Below are 21,110 nucleotides of genomic sequence, written 5' to 3'. Positions count from 1 at the left end.
TAGGCAAAGGCGCCAGGGTCTAAAGTTTCCCCGGAATGAACACTAAAGTACCTTTTCGAACTTGTGTCCACTTTAGAAGACTTTTTAAAATTATTTAAAATTACAGGTTGAGAGTCACCCCCTCTAGATGAACTTACTAGAGTCCATTTTCCTTATTGACTACACTACCCAGAATGCACGTAAACCTGCCGCAGCTCTGGAGGGCTCGGGCGGAAGTAAGCTACACATCCACCTTCGAACTAGACCAAGGGCCTACTGAAAGCACAAACTGAGGCCTTTGTTCGATGCATAAATATATTTGATTTAATATGAGATAGTTTCTTTTTCTTGGAGTTCTAAGGAAGGAGCACTAGGATTCTATGCCCAAAGTAAAGATGTCCGTCGCTGGTGGAGTTTCCGGTCAAACGTGTTTGCGTCCAGCTTGTTGATGACGCGCCTAAGGGGAGGGACAGAATCTTCCAGCAGTGAATAGCGGAGCTTTACAACTGCTGCAATGTGACCCAATCATAAAGGAAGTAAGGCTGGGAACTAACTGGCTATTGGTTGGCCCGTGGGCCAATTGGAAGAAACCTGATTTGGCGGGATTCTTGATCACCGTCGGGGCTCTTGGTGTCTCAGCGCGAGCTCTGGGTGTCCCGCCGCCGTGGTCATGTTCGTGTCCGATTTCCGCAAAGAGTTCTACGAGGTGGTCCAGAACCAGGTGACCCCTCTGTCTTGGACCCGAGGCTTTTTTTTGTGGGGAAGAGATGAAGGGGAGAGGTCGCTGGAAGATGGGAGGGGCTCAGGTTAGGAGTGTTGCGCTCAGCTCTCTCTCTCTCTCTCTTCCCCCGACAGAGGGTCCTTCTCTTCGTGGCTTCGGACGTGGACGCTTTGTGCGCTTGCAAGATCCTTCAGGTGAGCACTGCGGACCTTGGGAGGGTGGAGCCGTGGGAGAGGTGAGGGTGCAGGGTGGGCCCCGGCGGGAGGTAGGGGCGTAGAGTTCGGAGGGAACATGGTGGGGTAGGGAGCAGGGCGGGCGGTGAGGAGCAAAGTGAGGAACCTCTTCCCAGGTGAGAGCTCAGGTTGGGGTGGGGACTGGAGCAACAACTCAAAGCTGGGAGGGGGGAATCTTGGGAGGTCGCCTCCCTGGCAAGAGAGTATTGGGTGAGTTAGAGGACTTGGCAGAAGTCAGGGAGACTACTTAGTATTTTTGCAATAACCTAGGCAAAAAAACCAAAAAACGGCTGCATTAGAGACATCTGTAGATCCGTACACTTGTAGTGGCTTCTCAGACGTGGGGTCTGACACATGGCGGTGCCATAAACAATATTGGAAATACAGGATTCCTTAGTTTATTATTGAAGATCATTAGTTCAGTTTTGAATATGGTGCAGTGGATGTTTACATGAGCTTTGGTCAGGCCCTTGGTTCAGGAACTACTCAGAACCTAGAAATAAGATCAGTTTTTCTCCCAATGTTTTCCTTTGGTAATTTTTAAAAATTCGGCAAAGTGTACAGAATAGTATAGTGAACACTCATATACCCGTCATCTAGTTTTTCCCATTAATGTTTTACTGACCATACTTTATCACATGTTATTTGTCTCTTAACTCATCTTTTTTTTTTTTTTATCCTCACCCGAGGACACTTTCTTTGTTCAGATAGAGCAGGAGGGAGAGAGAGAGAGAAACATCGACGTGAAAGGGACACATCGAGTGGCTGCCACCCACACGACCAACCGGGCCGGGGACAAACTGCAACCGAGGTACATGCCTTAGCGGAACCGAACCCGGGTCTCTCCGGACCACAGGCCGACGCTTTAACCGCTGAGCCAAACCGGCCAGGGCTCATCTTATTTTTTAAGTGCATATCAAGGTAAGTTAAAGACATTCCAAATATGATAAGCTTTGAAAATAATCTCTCTCCAGGCCCTGTTTCAGTGTGACCACGTGCAGTATACGCTGGTTCCCGTTTCTGGGTGGCAGGAACTTGAAACTGCATTTCTTGAACATAAAGAACAGGTATGCAAGATGTATTTTGGAATAATTAGGTGTTTTTTTTTTTTTAACTTAGTCGTAGTTTCTTATTTAAGTGTCAAATATGTTACACAATATGGAAAAGAAAAACAAGCATTATGTCTGGGTGACTTACTCTCAAGTCAACAACAACAAAAAAAGAAGTGAATATGGACAGCCTTTAACTCTGAACTTATGTTGCAGATATTTCATTGTAAGATGCTTAGAATTTAGTAGTTTGTTTAGATATAGCCTAGTTAAAATTATTTTAGATTAGACTATTATTTACATTCTCTCTCCAAGAAAATGTGTCCCAGTTTCCACCTTGGAATCCAGGAACATACTTTAAACAGGAGAGGCCACAATTCCTCCCATCTCTATGGGGCTTTAATGAGAACTGGGACACTTGAGACCCCACTGGCAGGGACTGGAGTATGGAAGAGGGTCCCTATAGTCTGGCCATATCTAGGACTGTCTGGCAGAGGTAAATACTGACCTGGAGTGCCTGTCATAATGGGAGAGACCTCTCCCAGTTCTGTATTTATAAGGAAAATATTTTTTATAGTGATGGGGTATAATAAAAACTTAATATTTAGGTGTCCATTACATACCGGCTACCTAAGATTTACGAAAATTTTAAACCTGTAGAATGCTATTAGCATGGAGAGGCAGTTCATCATGGTAGAGTGATTGAGATCTGGAGAGGCCCAGTTACCCCTTTGAAGTCCTGGTCTGCTCCTCATCAACTTCTTGACTCCGTGCATCAGACTTAGGCATGCTATAAGACTTGGGCATGCTGAGCCTCTGCATGTTCCATGATGAGTGGGGAAAACCATTCACAGTGTTGTTATGGGAACTAAATAGTATGTGGAGTATGTTAAAGCACTTAACACAGGCCAGCTGTGGCCCTTTTGGTGGCCCCTTGCTATCAAGGCCTTGTCAAGTATTAGGGTTTGATATATCTCAACAGAAGGACTCAGAGACCTAGTGTGTGGAAGATAAAGGGACCTTTACTTCACAATATCTCTCTTTTTTCAGTTCCGTTATTTTATCCTCATAAACTGTGGAGCTAACATAGACCTATTGGATATCCTTCAACCTGATGATGACGCCATATTTTTTGTGTGTGACACCCACAGGCCAGTCAATGTTGTGAATGTGTACAATGATACCCAGGTAACCAGGCCTTTGGGCCCATGCCTCTCTGGCATTCTCCAATCTATTTCTGTTCCTTTTAATGCCAAGGACAGCACTGCACCTGGTGACCTTAGCAAGACAATAATCTGGTTTTGTCCATCTTTGATGAGAAGTGTGACATCTAACCCTTGGAGTTGCTTAGAATGCATTTGTGGGATTTGCTTGACCTGAAAGGACTGGGGACCAAACCCTGCACCGAGCCTGCCCTGGAGCTTAGGCCCAGCCTAGCCTCGTTAAATATCAAGGGACTTCAGAAGCATCTGCCCTGCCCATCCAAGGAGTGGCATGAGGACCAGCAAATCGGGGGTGTGAAGGCAATTGTTAGCTTTTTGAAAAAATATGTTTTGTTTTGTTTTGTTCTGTTTAGAGAGAAAGGAAGTGGAGAGAAAGGAAGTGGAGAGAGAGGGAGAAACATCAATTGGGTTCCTCCTGTAATGCCCCCCCCCCCACTGGGGATTGAGCCTGCAACTGCACATGTGCCCTGACTGGGAATCGAACTGGAACCTCTCAGTTCATGGGACTGACACTCAAGTCACTGAGCACACTTGCCAGGCAGGCCACTGTTAGCTTAAAATGGATCTGCTGCGCTTACTCTGAATCCCTGAGCAGTAAGCAGGGAGCCTGGTGCAGAGCAGCCATCTAACCTTTCTCTGAGGTGATCTCCCACCTACTTTAACAAAATTTCACCTGGAATTCTCATGTGAAAGGTTTCTCAAAGAGAAGTCAGCCTGCCTAGAACTACTTTTAGAGACAGAGGTTTTACTCACTTCGGAGTTGTACATCTTTGTGTCCTTTGTCAAGTTGTGGGGTGTTTGTTTTGTTGGCTTGGTGTATGGCATAAGAGGGAGTTTTTTCCCATGTAGAATGTAGAATGTGATAGTTTTCAAGTTTTTGTAATTTCTGCAAACGGTGTGGTGTAACACTAGCACTTCACTTAATGGAGATGAAAAATTTTAAATGCTTGAGAAGTTGAAATTCTCAGTCTTGTGGCTATTTGTATGTACAGAAAAGTTATGAGGCAACCAATTAGGAAATAAGATACTTTGAGAGAAAAACATGTGAATAGTTTTCTGTCAGGAGAGAAGATAGACTTGATTGTTCTTTGTTTCAATCTTAGATCAAACTACTTATTAAACAAGATGATGACCTTGAAATTCCTGCCTATGATGACATCTTCAGGGACGAAGAGGAGGAGGATGAACATTCGGAATATAAAAAGGATGACGGGTCAGAGCCTTCTGAGAAACGCACACGGTTAGAAGAGGTGGGTTTGGGCTTCTCACCAGTCTTTTATTTTTATCTTCGCCCAAGGACATTTTTCCATTTTTTTTGTTCAGATAGAGTGGGAGGGAGAGGGAGAGAGAGAGAGAAACATCGATGTGAAAGGGACACATTTGAGTGGCTGCCACCCAACCAGGGCCGAGGACAAATTGCAACCGAGGTACGTGCCCTTAGCGGGAACCAAACCCCGGTCTCTCAGGACCCCAGGCCGACGCTCTAACCGCTGAGCCAAACCGGCCAGGGCCTCTCACCAGTCTTAAGGAACTTGTCACTCCCAGAGATTAGAGGTCAGTCTGGAGCCTGCTGGGCTCAGGCATAGCGGGGAGGTAGCAGGTGTAGGTGTTTCTTCTCTGTGTGGCTTCAGGCAGATTACTGTACTTCTTTAAGCCACAATGTTCTTATCTGTATTAGAGAATCCCATCAGATGAGATAAAACTTAGGACAGCTCAACTCTATTCCTAGACAGAAATATAAGAAACAATAAATTGCATAAGCATCACCTTCCTTCCCCACTCCTCTCCAGAATTGCTTTCTGTGCAGTCACCATGGAGAAGCAGCATGGGTCTGTGGTCCTCGGCCAGGCTTGGTCCCAGGGGAAGCATCTGTGTGCAAAGATGAGTGGTTTGTGCCTTATGAGTCCTGTCAGGGCACATATCTGTGTCACGGGTACGATCTTCAGTTGGTGTACTTATGGGAGGCAACTGATTGAGGTTTCTCTCTCTCCCTCTCCTTTACTTTCTCTCTAGAATCAATGAAATAAACATACCCTTGGGTGAGAATTAAAAATAATTAATTATAACATGGTAGGATGTAAGAAACATTAATTCTTATTAACTTGGAGGGGAAGCCAGTGTGAAGTAGCTGTGTGCCTATCCCATATGACCTGGGGGGGGGGGTGTTGAAAGCTAACGCAGACAGACTGTAGCCTGAGCAGGCGCTGTGGAAGTATCCACTTTTGTCACAGTGTTTTCAGTGCTGATGGGCCAGAGGAGTCCTGCCGTCTCCCGCCTCATCTCCCTTTCTCAGGAGAAGACTACTCCGGGCACAGGAATACCCATGTTTTGGATCTGAGCCCACTGGCTTCTGTCAAATCAGAATGTTCTTGGTCTGTGGAGATACATTCTTGGCTCATTTTCTTAACCTTTCTTTGTCCCTGAATCAGGAAATAGTAGCAGAAACCATGAAAAGGAGGGAGCGAAGAGAGTGGGAGGCCCGGAGGTGAGTGTGCGTGGGTCTGTGGCATCACTGACACTTACTTTGTCCCTGGTGGCTGCAAGTACTTTTTTCCATTTGAGGATAATTTGTTTAGTTTAGAACTTCTGGGCCTTTGGCTCCTTACATGAGCATGTGATTCCTTCATTGGAGAACTCCAGGTCCTTTTTGTAGTGGTCCTGGTACCCTGAGTGACAGGACCAGGCACAAAGAGCTCCCAAATACATGCCATCTGTTAAAGGTGATGGCTCCTAGTTCTTTTATTTTTATTGTTTTCCAGATGTAAATACTTTTATTTATAAATTTTACAGTTGAGCTAGATGCCAATTATGTAACTTTTCATAGGAATAAAAATATGAAAAGGAAATTAAGTTATCCATAATTCCCCTTCATATTGCAAATTAAATATTGAAGTACTCTAAAATAAATATTGGAACGGTTATTCTAGCTTGAGGTGAACATGCAACAATGCCCCTAAGCTGGGAATTCCTTGTTGGATCCAATCCTTCAAGGTTGCTATGTCCTGCTGTTCCTTGTGGAAGGACAATGTAAAACTGTTTCAGGAAATGTAAGGGAAGAAAAGTGAATATGATCTATTTTCACTAATAGGAAGAGATTCAGGCTTTGGATTGATCTTCCTGGGTTATTAATACTTGCACATATTTTGCATAATCATAATAGGTACTTAATTTTTTCATTTTTCCACCTAATGTACCTTTTTTATTTTTCTTTATTGATTTTAGAGAGAGGAAAGGAGAGGGAGAGAGAGAGAAACATTGATGAGAGAGAACATCAATTGGCCGCCTCCTGCATGCCCCTCACTGGGGATCAGGCTCACAACCTTGGCATGTGCCCTGACTAGGAATCGAACCGGCAACCTGGTGCATGGGTCAACGCTCAGCCACTGAGCCACACCAGCCGGGCCTAATGTACCTTTTTAGATAGTTCCAAACAGCTTTTTATAACTACATAGTATTTAACTGACCATTCCCCTCCCTTTTGAACTCTATGTTACTTCAGTATTTTGCCATGACAAGTAAGGCTGCAGTGTATAACCTTATGCATATAGCAAGTTTGATCTTGCTTATTCCTTTGAATTGTCCTGGGATAGTTTCTCAGAAGTGGGGTTCTGGGACTGTGCCATTGTACATCTTCAGTTGCCACAAGCAGTTTGTATTTATATCACTCCCTTCCTAGCCTGTGCCTATATACTCCAAGAAAGAGTCAATAAGTGAAAACAAAGACTACTGTGACTTTTTTTACATTTCTTTGAGTACTGTCAAATTTTAGCATTTATTCCAAATGTTTGCTGTTTCCTGTTGAAGACACACGTTTTATACCACACTTAATTTTGTTACAGAAGAGACATCCTCTTTGACTATGAGCAGTATGAATATCATGGGACATCAGTAAGTATGGATAGATGGAATTCACCGTAAAGTTCTGACTTGGGGGTCAGTGTCCTGAAACATGAGGAAGAATGAGCATAGGTTTTGTTTATTTTTAAATGTTTTTATTGATTTTTTAGAGAGAGGAAGGGAGAGAGAGATAGAAACATCAATGTGAGAGAGAAACATCCCTCCTGCATGCCCCCTACTGGGGATTGAACCTGCAACCCAGGCGCGTGTTCTGACTGGGAATCGAACCAGCACCTCTCAGTCCATGGGATGATGCTCCATCCACTGGGCCACACCAGCTGGGCTGAGCATAGGTTTTAGAGCCACAAAAGTCTGGTTTGAATCTGAGCCCCACAGTTTCCTGCTGTGTGACCTTGGGGAAGGGGTACAGCCTCTCTGAGTCTTAAGCTTCTCCTCCTCCATTAAAGGAAGAACAATATTCATTTCAGAGGCAGTTATTAGGATTACCCCTCACACCCAACATGTGCTTGAAGAATAGCAGTAATTATTTTTGTTCATCATAAAAAATACAGAACTAGTCTATTATTCCCTGTGTAAGAAGATAAAACTAGAGACTTATAAAGGCCTCTCAGTGTGCGTTATGGAACAGAATTTCATATAGAGAACCTACTGTGTTGGCTCCAGCAGTGTTGAGCAGAGCTCAGGGCCTTAAGGAAGTCTAGAAAATTAAGTTTTCAGTAAAACATGCCATATTTAGTCCCTGGGGCCTTGAACTCTGAGCACCATATTTCCAATGTCCCTTTTATGTCAAGGTCTCATTGTCCTTTGAAGGATTGTCCTTTTGCCCTCTCCACTTTGCCTTGGTCAATGGAAAAGCAGTGGATGGGTGTTGCTCACTCAGAAGGTGCAGGCCGGACAGTGGGTGCCTGGCTCCCTCCAGATATATGTATGGTTCCCTTGGAAATCCTCTCCCTAGAAGGAAGCCCAGTATCTTACAGCTTAGGAGATTTTAGCATCTTATAGTCAGACACTGGTCCTCCTTCATCGTCTCCTACCAAAACATAGACCCTGTGCTCATAGGGAGCTATATACTTCTATCCATGGATAGTTATGTTAGAAGGACCTTCCTCACAAGGAGTCCTGAGCCCCCTTTCTCTTTAACATCCAGGTAACTGGAACCAAGGCCCTGTCTCACCTGGCCTTACTGGGAATGTGTTAGAGGCTGCCAACCAGCCAGGAGGAGCATGAGGACAAAGGGTCATGAGGATGATGAGGTCCCTGACCTCCTGAATTCATGTCTCCTTTGGGTATCACCAGGGCACTCAGCACAGTGCTGCACCTGGTGCCCTCCCTTGATGGATGAAGTGTGTGCATAGTAATGACTTTAGTTAGTAGAGGAGATAGTTCAGGTCACTTGAGTTACTCTGTCTTTCTTTGTTTAACCTAGAATCCACTCACACCCTGGTCAAGCAGACCCTTGATCTGAAGGGGTTCAGCTGGGCCCTGGGCAGCTCAGGTCTGGCCTAGCTGTGGTCTGGCCCCGATGTATGCCCCTTCCATTAGCATGACTATCTCTGGACTTAGGCTTCCCTTTTTCTTGCAGTCGGCCATGGTGATGTTTGACCTGGCATGGGTGATGTCCAAGGATATGAATGACATGCTGTGGTATGTAGCCTCTCGTCAAGATCACTGCCATGCATGGCTTCCTTCCCCTAGCAGCTTTGTCCCACAGTGAGGTCAAGGTCTAGAGGAAGATGTCACCATGTGCACCTCCCCTGTTCCCACTGGGAGTATTGGATGCAGCTCCCTTTCTGGGAATGTGCATGGCCCTGGTTTTCTTTCTAACTGTGAGGCTGTCAGGGCAGCACATGGACTCTCAGGCGTGGCCAGTGCAGAGGGCAGTGGGGCCTGTGTGCAGCTGCCCGGGAAATTCAGTTTACAGAAGGAGCATGAGATTTGAACAAGGCAGCCCCTGCTAGGCACCTTTACAACCCTGGCATATGGTGAAATCTGTTTTAGGAAAAAATCATCCTGCCACCTCTGAGTTTGCTTCAAGCAGGAGCTCTTGGCACACTTGTGGAAGAGTCTGAAGGGAGATGGGGTTGGTCCCAGGGATGACACCCCAGGTGGCATTTTCTGAAGAGGTCCCTATGAGGTAGGGACATGCTGCACAGTGATTTGTGGTGGGTGCTCCAGTGACTAGTCTCTCATCCCCAGGGCCTCTCCTGCCTCACTTTGTGCCCAGTGTCCTCAGCTGTTTTCAGCTGTGGGCCTGGAGGGGCCTCTTGAAGGACGCTGTCTGGGACCAGCAGATGGCACACACCTCCTGCTGTGGGCCAGCTGTGACCCCAGGGAGGTCAGTTCAGCCTAGATCTCTGTTATCTCATCCAAAAAAGATAAGCTTGGAGAGGGAACCTTGGAAGGTTATTAAGGGGCTTAAAAGCTGATATTCTTATGTCCCACTGGAAGGACAAGGAGCCGTGGATGTGACAAGGGTATGCTTTTCTGAAGGTGTATCACAGAGAGAGGCGTCATGTGAGGGCTAGAGGTAGAGGTAGAGAGGCAGCCGGGGCCCCCAGCACCTGAGCATGGGTGTCTGCTGCAGTCTTGTACTGGCAGGACGAGGGTGGAGGGTGACAGGTGAGCCAGGATCCAGAGGGTGGTGTACTGTATCCTTGTCCTTGATCTTCCTCCTTGTGTATCAAAAGTTCCTGCAGTGGTGACACTTAACCAGGAGTCTTCAGTCTCCCCCTGTCACCTCTCCACCCTGAAAAGGGGGCTGCCTATCTGATGGTGGGCCTGGCTCTGGCCATGATGACAGGACACTCCTGCCTGCCCCACCCTGTTCACTGCTTCATCACCCTCTCCTCTCCTTCCAGGTGGGCCATCGTTGGACTAACAGACCAGTGGGTACAAGACAGAATCACTCAGTAAGGACATATTCCCTCAAGCTGTTCGAGGTTGGCCTGTGCTGTGACCACATACTCAGTCTGGCTGCAGCCTCTGAATTTGCAATAGGGAGAATGGGTGGCAGCATCACTGTACAGCCCCACTGAGGAGCGGCTGGCATTGGGCCTGGGTCCTTGTCACTGAGGAAGGGCTTAGTACCAGGAACTCGCAGAATAGCATGTGGCCTTATGTGGATGTTTTGTCCACCCTCTGGAAGCCAGCAGGTGGAGCCAGAGGTGAGAGGAGGGAGGCCAGTCTCCCTCTAGGTACTATTTTTGCTGTGTTGTGGGCATGGCCAAGCAGAGGTGTGGTCATGGCAGTATGAGGACATAGGTCATATGAGGAGGAGGTGAAGGTCCCAAGAGTCCTGCCAGGGAGGGTGGGTGAGGGTTGCAGGGAGGGCTGGCATGAAATGAATCCTTTTTTTCCTTTGATGGGCAGGCTTTGGTGCTTGCCATTGGAGTTGGACAGACAAGCTGAAAGGCCACCCAAAATGCAGGTGCCATGGAGGGGCAGGGTGCTGGTGCCCCACTCCTCTGGTGGCCATCGAGTAGGGACTCCAGGGGAATCAAAGGGACCCTGATGCCCTGGCCAGTATGGCTTAGCAGTTGGAGTGTCAGCTTGCGGGAATCAGGTTTGATTCCTGGTCAAGGACACGAACCTGGGTTGTGTAGGTTCGATCCTTGGCCCTGTTTGGGGTCATGCGCAAGACAAGCAATTGATGTGTCTCTCTCACATCGATGTTTCTCTGTCTCCCTCCCTTTTCCTCTCCCTCTCCCTCCTTCCCTCCCCTCTAAAAATCACTAGAAAAATATCTTTGGGTGAGGATTAAAAAGGGGGGTGACCTTGGCTTCAAGACACTAACCCTTTCCCAGGGGACCTGAGTCTGTCGCCTGACACTTCCCCAGATACAGCCTCCTTGTTCAGTTTGTAAAGATTCCAGTACCCCCTATTTTTTGCCTCCCCCATCTGTCTAAGTCTGTAGTGTGGCCCCAGGAGTGGGAGGGTCCTGAGTTTCACAGGTTGGGGCACTTCCTGGATCTGTCATCTTTCTCAGCCTGCCACCCAGCTGGGCCTCACTCCCCATTCCCTGCTAAGTGTAGCATGGGGTGTGTGCAGCACCAGGCACCATTCCTGGCCTGTGGCCTCCCCACTGTCCCTATCCTGCTCGGTAGCCATCTTTAGGTGGATCTAGGTCTGCCCTTTCCTACTATGCTCAGAAGCATTCCTGTGCCTGGTCCACACCCTCTGCCGTGCATCACTGTTACTTATGGGGTCTGTCCACTTGACTGTGGCTGGTGGGTAGGTCTGTGGCCTTTTGCAATGCCCACTCTCAGGAGGCTTCAAGTAACGGCAGGGCAGCTGACGCCCAGAGGAGGGTGCAAGGGAGGTGGCGGAGGCCAGAGCTCACCCCTCTCAGCTCTGTCTGCTCAGCTCTACCAGCTGCCTGGCCTTGCCACCCCCTTCGTCATGCTTGGTTTCTAGGAAGAGGTGGTAAGCTTTCTTAGTCCTGGAAGGAACAGTCTGCATGGTGGGCTGACCCCTGAGAGAGAGGGGGAAGCCCACCCAGGCCAGCAGTGTGCTTCCTTCCTAGGATGAAGTACGTGACTGACGTTGGCATCCTGCAGCGCCATGTGTCCCGGCACAACCACCGGGATGAGGACGAGGAGAATTCCCTCTCCGTGGATTGCATGCGCATCTCCTTTGAGTATGAGTATCCTTGTGGCTCAGGCCTTTGGGGGGTAGGCAGTTCCCCTGCCCTCAGGTGCTTTGCTCTGTTATGCGCTGTTTGTCACCTCTGCAGACCGCAGCCCATGTCCTCTGTGTGTGGCATGCTTGCTGGCTGCAGAGCTGCATATTGTGCAGCTGTGGCTACTGTGTCCCCAGGATGGGTAGCAGACAAGATAAGAGGCTTCAAGCCCAGCTGGTGTGGCTCAGTGTGTTGAGTGTTGTCCCATGGACTGAGGGGTCCTGGTTCGATTCCCAGTCATGATACATGACCAGGTTTCGGGCTCGATCCCCGGGGGGGGTGTGCAGGAGGTAGCCAATCGTTTCTCTTTCACACTGATATTTCTGTCTCTCTCTCTCTCCCTTCCTTTCTCTCTAAAAAAATCAATAAAAACAACAACAACAAAAAGATAAGAGGCTTCAAGAGTAGGGTGTGTCCCTGGGCTGGGCAAAGTGCCGGATACTGGGAATGCAGGCTCTGCCTCCCCTTTGTGTGTGGCTTTGGCTCCTAGACACCACAGCTGTTTTTAGAAGCATCCTGTATCTATTTAGAGCTCACTGTAGGCCTGACACTAGGTGTATGTGGGTGAGGGCAGGTGGGACTGCCTGTGTGGTGTAGGCAGTTTAGTGATACTCGCAGACTCCTGTCAAGTCAGTTAAGAAAAAAGTGAGCTAGCATGTGATTACAGAGTGGGCATTTCATGAGATCATACAGGGTTTTGATGAATAAGCAGGGGATAATGGGAGGTACCACATTGCTCAGTAAAGTCCTTAGAGAGGCCACAGCTCATGCTACAATTTCGCTGTGCTCCATGGGAGGGGAGCAGTCTGGGCAGAGGCTGTTGGCCATATAGAGGCCCTAAGGTGAGCTTGAGGAACGGGCTGGAGAGATAGGCAGGGTTTGGGACTCAGAGGCCAGAGCCGGTGGCCCGGTGAGCCCAGAGCAGTGACAGTTCAGTTCTTGGTTCTGCCAATTCAAGGAAAGGAGTTAGGATGATGGCTTAGGTCAGACCACAGCGGTGAGTGTGAGGCATGCTGTTTGCTGCTTAGGTGGTGGATAGAGAATAGGCAAAGACAGTACCTCCCTTTCCCTGTGCTGTGTTGGCTGAGATGAGTAAACATGGATTTGGACAGGCCATGTGGGAGGTATCCACGACAAGTCTAGGAAGAGTTGCAGGGCTTGCCTGGAGTGTGGACAGAGAGGACAGTAACCATGGACCTTAGCCCTCTGGAGGGGCAGCAAAGAGGATACAGCCTACCATGTGCAGAGGGGCTGGCCTAGGGGACAGGAGTGGTGGTAGTCAGATGCAGGCAGGGCTAGCCTAAGACCCTCCAGTGTGAGAGGAGAGGCCTTGGGAGTTGGGAATGTCCTCCCACACAGCCTCACTGTTGACTCCATGAGCAGTGAGGGGCATATTCAGAAAGAGGGGAGGGGTAAGAATGGGGACTTTGCTGGGGTGGGGGGCAGGTCCCAGCAGGGGGATGGGTGAGACAGAGGGCAGGTTCAGGTGAAGGATGCAGGAAGCCACAAGGCTCTCTCTGACCAAAGTACACAAGCTCTCAGAACCCCTTTACCTCAGTTTCTCTGTCACACAGAGATAATGGTGTACACCCACAACCTCGCAAACTATATGGGTCAAATTAAGCTAAGGTCAAAGAGGTTTAGTTTCTGGTTGTGTCCTGGTGAACGGAGTAGGCCATCTGTAGGAGCATCAATAGTGGGCTGTCACAGGGTGGGTGGGGCCCAGGTCACCATGCAGCCTCCTTGACTGTGGGCACAGTCTCCGCCTGGTGCTCTATCAGCACTGGTCCCTCCATGACAGCCTGTGCAACACGTGCTACACTGCAGCCAGGTTCAAGCTTTGGTCTGTGCACGGGCAGAAGCGGCTCCAGGAGTTTCTTGCAGACATGGGGTGAGTGACTGCTTTGGCCTGGAGTCCCCAACCCAGCAATCCCCGAGGCAAAAGCCCCTCCCTTTCATTGTGACTGACTTGGTTGTAATACTTAGCTGCTGCCTGTTCCTGCCATAAACTCCTCATCTGTGTTCCCAGAATATTATCTAAAGGCCCACGCCGGGATATCCCTTGTTTACAACCACTGGGACCCTTATGGGATTCTCCCTGTCCCTTTGGTGTGTCAGCGTTCTCTATTTGAAGCCAGGTTGCTCATGTGACTAATGCTTACCATCTTTCCAGTCTCCCCCTGAAGCAGGTGAAGCAGAAATTTCAGTCTATGGACATCTCCTTGAAGGAGAATTTGCGGGAGATAATTGAAGAATCTGCGAATAAATTTGGGTAAACAACATGTTTTTTTGTACTAAGATTTGTTAAGCCTTCAGCAAAAAACAAACAAACAGGAATGCACAAATGAACATGACCTGCTGAGCCTTGCCTGAAGTTTTGAGTTCTCTTTGGGTTAAAAATAGAGCTTCATGAAGTGCCCAAAAGGTCTAGAATCCTTAAATCCTAGGGCTGAAGTGTGGACATTTGAGGTCAATCCAGCTTGTCCCTCACTGGACACAAGAAATGGGCCTGGGAAGAGTCCACTGGGGCTGGGTTCAGGTGCGCTCTGTCCAACCAGTTCTCTAGCACTGCTCAGGACCTGTGCCTGGCTGCTCCTAGCATCCTGAGGTGTGGAAGAGGACTATACACAACACGGCCCGACAGTTATTGTTCTGCCCCCAACCAGCTGAGCCGCTTTGGAAAAGGTGCTCAGTGCCCAGGTTACAGGGCTGTATATCAGGCCTTTTAACCTTTCCATTCTCTGACCAAAATAGCTGTACTGCCATTGGGGGAGGGGAGGATAGCAGCACATTTTGCTGTCCTGGCCTAGTGGTAAGATCTTATCCATACTGAGGATACTCCCGTGTGCATGCAGGTGACAGCCATGTCACTTCCTTCTTTTGCAGAATGAAGGACATGCGTGTGCAGACTTTCAGCGTTCATTTTGGCTTCAAGCATAAATTCCTGGCCAGTGATGTGGTCTTTGCTACCATGTCGCTGATGGAGAGCCCCGAGAAAGATGGCTCAGGGACAGATAACTTCATCCAGGCTCTGGACAGTCTCTCCAGGTAGTGGATATGGCTGTGACCTCTAGCCCCTCAGGCCACCTGCTGCCCTCAGCCTCACACTGTCCAGGGAGGCAAGTCTCAGGGACCCCTGGGGTGTGAAAGTGTGAATTAGAATCACAGTGCACCAGAGGGGGGCAGGAGAGGGAATGCAAGTGATATGTTTCCTGCCCATCTCCACTATATGTCACTTTTTCTTTAATCCTTTTCACTTCTTCTTTTTTCCTTTTGATTTAGAGAGTTTTCTTCTTTTTCACCTCTTAAGGCATTTCTGGTGTTTTTATTCATTTTTTCTTCTAGTTTAGTCTTCATTTCTCATTCATCTTTTATTTTTTTTGGTACGTGCCCTTAGCGGGAACCAAACCGGGACTCTGGTCCGCAGGCCAACCCTCCAACCACTGAGCCAAACTGGCCAGGGTTCATCTTTTATTTTTTTTTTAATCCTCTCCTGAGGACATTTTTCCATTTTTTGTTCAGATAGAGTGGGAGGGAGAGAGAGGAAGAGAGAGAGAGAGAGAAACATTGATGTGAAAGGGACACATCGAGTGGCTGCCACCCGTACGACCAACCAGGGCCGGGGACAAACTGCAACCGAGGTACATGCCCTTAGCGGGAATCAAACCCAGGTCTCTCGGGACCGCAGGCTGACACTCTAACTGCTGAGCCAAATCGGCCAGGGCTCATCTTTTATTTTTATTTTTTTCTTATCTTACTTCCTGAGATGTCTTACATTATTTTTAATGTCTTTTAGCTTGGTTTGAAATAGGATGTAACACTGCAGTTTTGATCATTTGAGGGCATGTATTTCTAATGTACTCTCATTGCTGATAGGGGTGCTAATCTGCTCCTCAGTCTCTTTTTTCTAATAGTTTCTTTGGGAGGATTTGGCCTTGATACTCATCTGTTGCTCATTTTCTTTATGAATTTAGTTACCCAGGCTTTTTAGGAGAAGACATGATTCAGAGACCTTTATAACTTCAGAGAACTGTCCCTCTGTTGCTTTTGTGCAGTGTTAAAACAACACTTAAAATAATGTTTTCAAGGTTCATCCATTTTGTAGCATGGGTCAGAATTTTCTTCTTTTCTATTGCAAATACTTTTCTATTCTATGAATATAGCACTTTTTTTTTTAATGTTGTTTTATTATTATTATTATTATTATTATTTTTATCCTCACCCGAGGATATTTTTCCATTTTTTGTTCAGGTAGAGTGGGAGGGAGAGAGAGGAACAGAGAGAGAGAGAGAAACATCGACGTGAAAGGAACACATCGAGTGGCTGCCACCCGCACGACCAACCAGGGCCGGGGACAAACTGCAACCGAGGTACGTGCCCTTAGCAGGAACCGAACCCGGGTCTCTCTGGACCGTAGGCCGACGCTCTAACCGCTGAGCCAAACCGGCCAGGGCTAGCACGTTTTTTTAATCTCTTCAGTTGATGGACATTTGGGTAGTTTCTATCCTTTAACTATTATGAATAATACTGCCACAAACATACACATATAAACTGTGTGGACATATGTTTTCGTTTCTCTTGGGAATATGCTAGGAATGGACTTGGCTGAGTCATATGCTAACTCTACCTTGAACCTTGTAAGGAACTAACTGCCAAACTATTTTGCAAAACAACTGCACCATTTTACATTCTCATCAGCAGTGTATGAAAGTTTAAATTTCTCCACACCCTCACTGACATTTGTTTTTGTCTTTTTTATTATAGCCATCATAGTGGGTGTGAAGTATCTATCTCATTGTGGTTTTGATCTGCGTTTCCTTAATGATTAACGATGTTGAACAGCTTTTCATGTGTTTATTGGTCATTTGTATGTCTTGTTTGGCAAATTGTCTGTTCCAAGTCCTTTGTCCATTTTTAAATTGTTATTGAGATGTAAGGATCGTTTTATATATTCTAGATACAACTCTATTATCAGACACATGGTTTGCAAATATTTTTTCCCATCCTGTGGGTTGTCTTTTAATTTTCTTTTTTTTTAATACTCACCCGAGGATATTTTTCCATTTTTTTGTACAGATAGAGTGGGAGGGAGAGAGAGGAAGGGAGAGAGAGACAGAAACATCGATGTGAAGGGGCACATCGAGTGGCTGCCACCCGCACGACCAACCAGGGCCGGGGACAAACTGCAACCGAAGTACGTGCCCTTAGCGGAAACCGAACCCGGGTGTCTCGGGACCGCAGGCCGACGCTCTAACCGCTGAGCCAAACCGGCCAGGGCTTAATTTTCTTGATGTTCTTGTTCTTTGCAGCACAAAAGTTTTTAATTTTGATGTTTAAGTTACCTGTTTTTTCTTTTGTTTCTTGTGTTTTGGGTGTCATATCTAATTCAAAGTTATGAAGACTTAACATATTGTTTTTATTGATTTTTTAGAGAGAGATGAAGGGAGAGAGAGAGATAGAAACATCGATGTGAGGGAGAAACATCGATCTGCTGCCTCCTGCATGCCCTCCACTGGGGATTGAGCCCGGAAATCTGGGCATGTGCCCTGACCAGGAATCAAACTGGGCAGGACCTCTCAGTCCATGGGACAATGCACATTCCACTGAGCCACATGGCCAGGCAAGGTCATGAAGATTTATACTTTTGTTTTCTATAAGAGTTTTATAGTTTGGGCCTTTATATTAGGTGTATAATTTATTTGAGATTAACTTTTATGTCTGGTGTAAGGAAGGGGCCCGACTGTGTGTGACATCCAGTTGATCTAGTACCATTTGCTGAAAAGATTCCTTTTCCCCACTGAATTATTTTGATACCATATTGATACAATTGGCTGGCTGTAAATGGGGAAGTTTAGATTCTCAATTCTAGTCCATCAATCAATATGCCTATACTTACAGCAATACCACACTGTTTTTTTTTTAATCCTCACCTGAGGACATTTTTCCATTTTTTTTGTTCAGGTAGAGTAGGAGGGAGAGAGAGGAACAGAGAGAGAGAGAGAAACATCGATGTGAAAGGAACACATCGAGTGGCTGCCACCCGCACAACCGACCAGGGCCGGGGGCAAACTGCAACTGAGGTACATGCCCTTAGCGGGAACTGAACCCGGGTCTCTCAGGACCGCAGGCCGATGCTCTAACCGCTGAACCAAACCGGCCAGGGTGCACACTGTTTGATTACTGTAGCTTTGCAGCAAGTTATGAGTATTCTGGGAATGGACTTTCCATTGGAGTTCCATGAATTTTAGGATCAGCTTGTCATTTCTGCAAAGAAGTCAGATAGTATTGAACCTATAGATCAATTTGAAAAGTATTGCTATCTTAACAATATCAAGTCTTCCAACCCATAAACATGGAATGGTTTTCCATTTACTTAGCTCCTCTTTAATTTCAACAATGTTTTGTAATTCTTTAAGAATAAACTTTTCGCCCTGGCCAGTTTGGCTCAGAGGTTAGAGCGTCGGCCCGTGGACCAGAGAGTCCCAGGTTTGGTTCCCACTAAGGGCACGTACCTCGGTTGCAGTTTGTCCCTGGCCCCAGTTGGTGTCATGTGGGTGGCAAACGGTCGATGTGTCTCTCTTACATCGTTGTTTCTCTCTCTTTTTATCCCTCTCTTTCTGAAGATAAATGCAAAAATGTCCTCAGGTGAGGGTAAAAAAAAAAGAATAAACTTTTCTTTGTTAAATTCCTAAGTATTTTATTCTTTTTGATGTTACTGTAAGTGGACTTGTTTTCCTTATTTTTTGTTTGCTCATTGCTGCTGCATAGAAATGCAGTTGATTTTTGCATATTGATCTTGTATCCTACAATTTGCTTAACTCGTTTATTAATTCCAATAGTTTTCTAGTGGATTCTTTAGGATTTCTAGATATAAGATCATGTCATCTGCAAACAGAGATAGTTTTACTTCTTCCTTTCCAATCTAGCTGCCTATATTTCATTTTCTTGCCTGATTGCCCTGGCTAGAACCTTCACTAAATCCCCATATCTTTTTATCTATACCTTCTCTTTCCTTTTTTGTATCATCCCTGTCTTGCTCAGTTTTTATTCCATTCTCAGCAGTTTTCTCTTTTGTGAGGGGCAGAGTGTAAAGGATCTCTTGTAGGTCAGGTGGGACTCCCAGGGGCTAGACTGCTTTAGCACCCTAGTTTTTACCATACTCCTTGTACTTTAACAAGTCCCCTTGCCATTCTCCTGCTTTGATAGGACAAAACTCCTCTTAGAGTTCCCCAGTTGCCTATAGTTTTATCATTTTTAAGTCTTGTTGCTTCTGTGCTCCCTCCCACACATATACTGACAATATACCAGTCTTGTGGCCAGTTGGTGGTCTTTTTCTATTGGCTTATATAACAGAGTTTGTGTTGTTTCCTTATTTCCTTGTGTTATGAATGTGGGTCCTAGGGTTTTGGTTTTGATTGAGTTGCTCTGCCTAGTTTTATCTGGGAATATGGGGAAATCCAAAAACGAATACTATCAACTGCTGAATTTATCCCAGGATTGATGGGTCAGTTTTAGACATTGTCTGCTGACTTCCTGCTGTGACAAAAGAGCATTTTTCCCACCTTTGTGCTCCTTCCCCTCCTGTTACAGTCTGTCACTATTTTTAGTTTCTTTGTAACTTCAACATACTTACATCAATGTCTCTTTTTTTTTTTTATCCTCACCCGAGGACATTTTTTGCATTTATCTTCAGATAGAGCAGGAGGGAGATAGTGGGGAAGAGAGAGAGAGAAACATCGATATGAGAGGAACACATCGACTGGCTGCCACCCACACGACCCCAACCAGGGCAGGGACAGACTGCAACCAAGGTACGTGCCTTTAGCAGGAACCGAACCCGGTTCTCTCTGGTCCGTGGGCCAATGCTCTTAACCTCTTAGCCAAACTGGCCAGTGCACATCAATGTCTCTTGTCTCCCTTCTTTGTAAGAAAAGGGCATCAGCATCTCTACTCTTCTCCCCCATACCTCTCAGTTCCTGAAATCTATGCTTTTATATTTCTAAGATTGAGAACACTTAACCTTGATAGAGAATAGAATGTGAGTCATCTCATCTTTGGCTACAGGTTGATTCTAAAAGATGAAAATAAAACGTGCTACTAAAATATTTCAGAATCAGCCCTGACCAATTTGGCTTAGCTGTTAGAGCATCAGCCCAAGGACCCAAGGGTTTCGGGTTCAATTCCCGATCAAGGGCACATGCCTGGGATGCATGATCCTCGGCCCTCGTCAGGGTTGTGCAGAAGGCAACCAATTGATTTGTCTTTCTCACATTGATGTTTCTCTCTCTCTCTTCCTCCTTCTCTCCCTCCCACTCCATCTGAAGATAAATGCAAAAATGTCCTTCGGTGAGGATAAAAAACAAATCAGTGGAAAAATATCCTCGGGTGAGGATTAAAACAACAACAACAAATTTCAGAGTCAATAATGAGCCGTGATTACATTATTTTCTGGTATAGCTCTTTTTTTTCCCTGGAAGTCTTATTTGGCTCTTTTATTACATCTATTTTTTCTCAGCTCTCCTTTCAGCAAGTATTCCCTGTGCCCCTTTTGTCCATGAGAACCTGGGATTCTGTCTTTTGACTTCAGGCTGGACCTGCAGCTCCTGATGCCTGCTTTCCACTGCCATCATGGAGGGCCCTTGCCTGCTCCTGGTTTGGAGCCAGCATTTCTTGGCATCCTTATCTTTTTCACTTCCTCATTTTGCTAGAGCACAATTCTTAAGTAACTTTTAAAGAAAGAAAGAATGCATGTGAGGTACAAATGTTCTGAGTTCTGCACGTCTGACAGTATCTGTTCTACCCTCATCTGATTGCTGGTTGAGCTCATATAGAAGTCGAGGAAGAAGGTAATTTCTTTTATTTTAGAAGGTATTTTCTTGTTGAATGTGGATTTCATTGCTCCCCTGTCTTCCAGCAGCCATTGGTACTAATGAGAAGTCTGAACCATTTTGTTTCTGTTTTTTTTTTTTGTAAATGTGTCCCTACCCTACCTGAAGAAGCTTGCAGGATCTTTTCTTTTATTCTTAGTGTTCTAGAATTTCCTAGTGATGTGTCCAGGGTGGATCTTGTTTCATGTATCATACTGGGTTCTCATGTGAGCCCTTTTAATCCGAGGCTCTGTGTCTTTAAACTTGAGAATGCTTTTGTGCTGTTTATTTTTTTAAATTTATTTTTATTGTTGAGAGTATATGCTATTTCTTTATTACCTTCCCCACATACATATACATCAGTGTTTTTTAATTTCCTTTCCAGACTTTCTAGAATAATGCTCTATCTCTTACTTTTGTCTTATTTTTCCATATCTTTGTCTTGTTATTGATGTTAAGGAAGCTTTTCTTGACTCTATCCTCTTGCCTTTAAAAGAGAATT

General features: G+C 46.2%; 1 protein-coding gene across 1 annotated transcript in view; it reads left to right on the top strand.

The window, feature by feature from the left end:
• Positions 1-127: 127 nt before the first annotated feature.
• CDC45 (cell division cycle 45) overlaps positions 128-21,110 on the top strand; it is a 36,384-nt gene continuing 15,401 nt past the window's right edge. The window contains exons 1-13 of the mRNA XM_036277266.1: positions 128-215; positions 806-894; positions 1,908-2,000; positions 3,033-3,170; positions 4,309-4,455; positions 5,635-5,690; positions 7,045-7,093; positions 8,646-8,707; positions 9,922-9,972; positions 11,586-11,705; positions 13,501-13,632; positions 13,915-14,013; positions 14,628-14,789. Of these exons, the coding sequence (XP_036133159.1) occupies positions 128-215; positions 806-894; positions 1,908-2,000; positions 3,033-3,170; positions 4,309-4,455; positions 5,635-5,690; positions 7,045-7,093; positions 8,646-8,707; positions 9,922-9,972; positions 11,586-11,705; positions 13,501-13,632; positions 13,915-14,013; positions 14,628-14,789 (1,286 nt within the window). The remainder of the gene's footprint in view (positions 216-805; positions 895-1,907; positions 2,001-3,032; positions 3,171-4,308; positions 4,456-5,634; positions 5,691-7,044; positions 7,094-8,645; positions 8,708-9,921; positions 9,973-11,585; positions 11,706-13,500; positions 13,633-13,914; positions 14,014-14,627; positions 14,790-21,110) is intronic.

Source organism: Molossus molossus, unplaced genomic scaffold, assembly GCF_014108415.1.
Source record: "Molossus molossus isolate mMolMol1 unplaced genomic scaffold, mMolMol1.p scaffold_m16_p_22, whole genome shotgun sequence".
Lineage (NCBI taxonomy): Eukaryota > Metazoa > Chordata > Mammalia > Chiroptera > Molossidae > Molossus > Molossus molossus.
The sequence above is the reverse complement of the archived record's forward strand: the minus strand, read 5'-3'. Positions and strand labels throughout refer to the sequence as shown.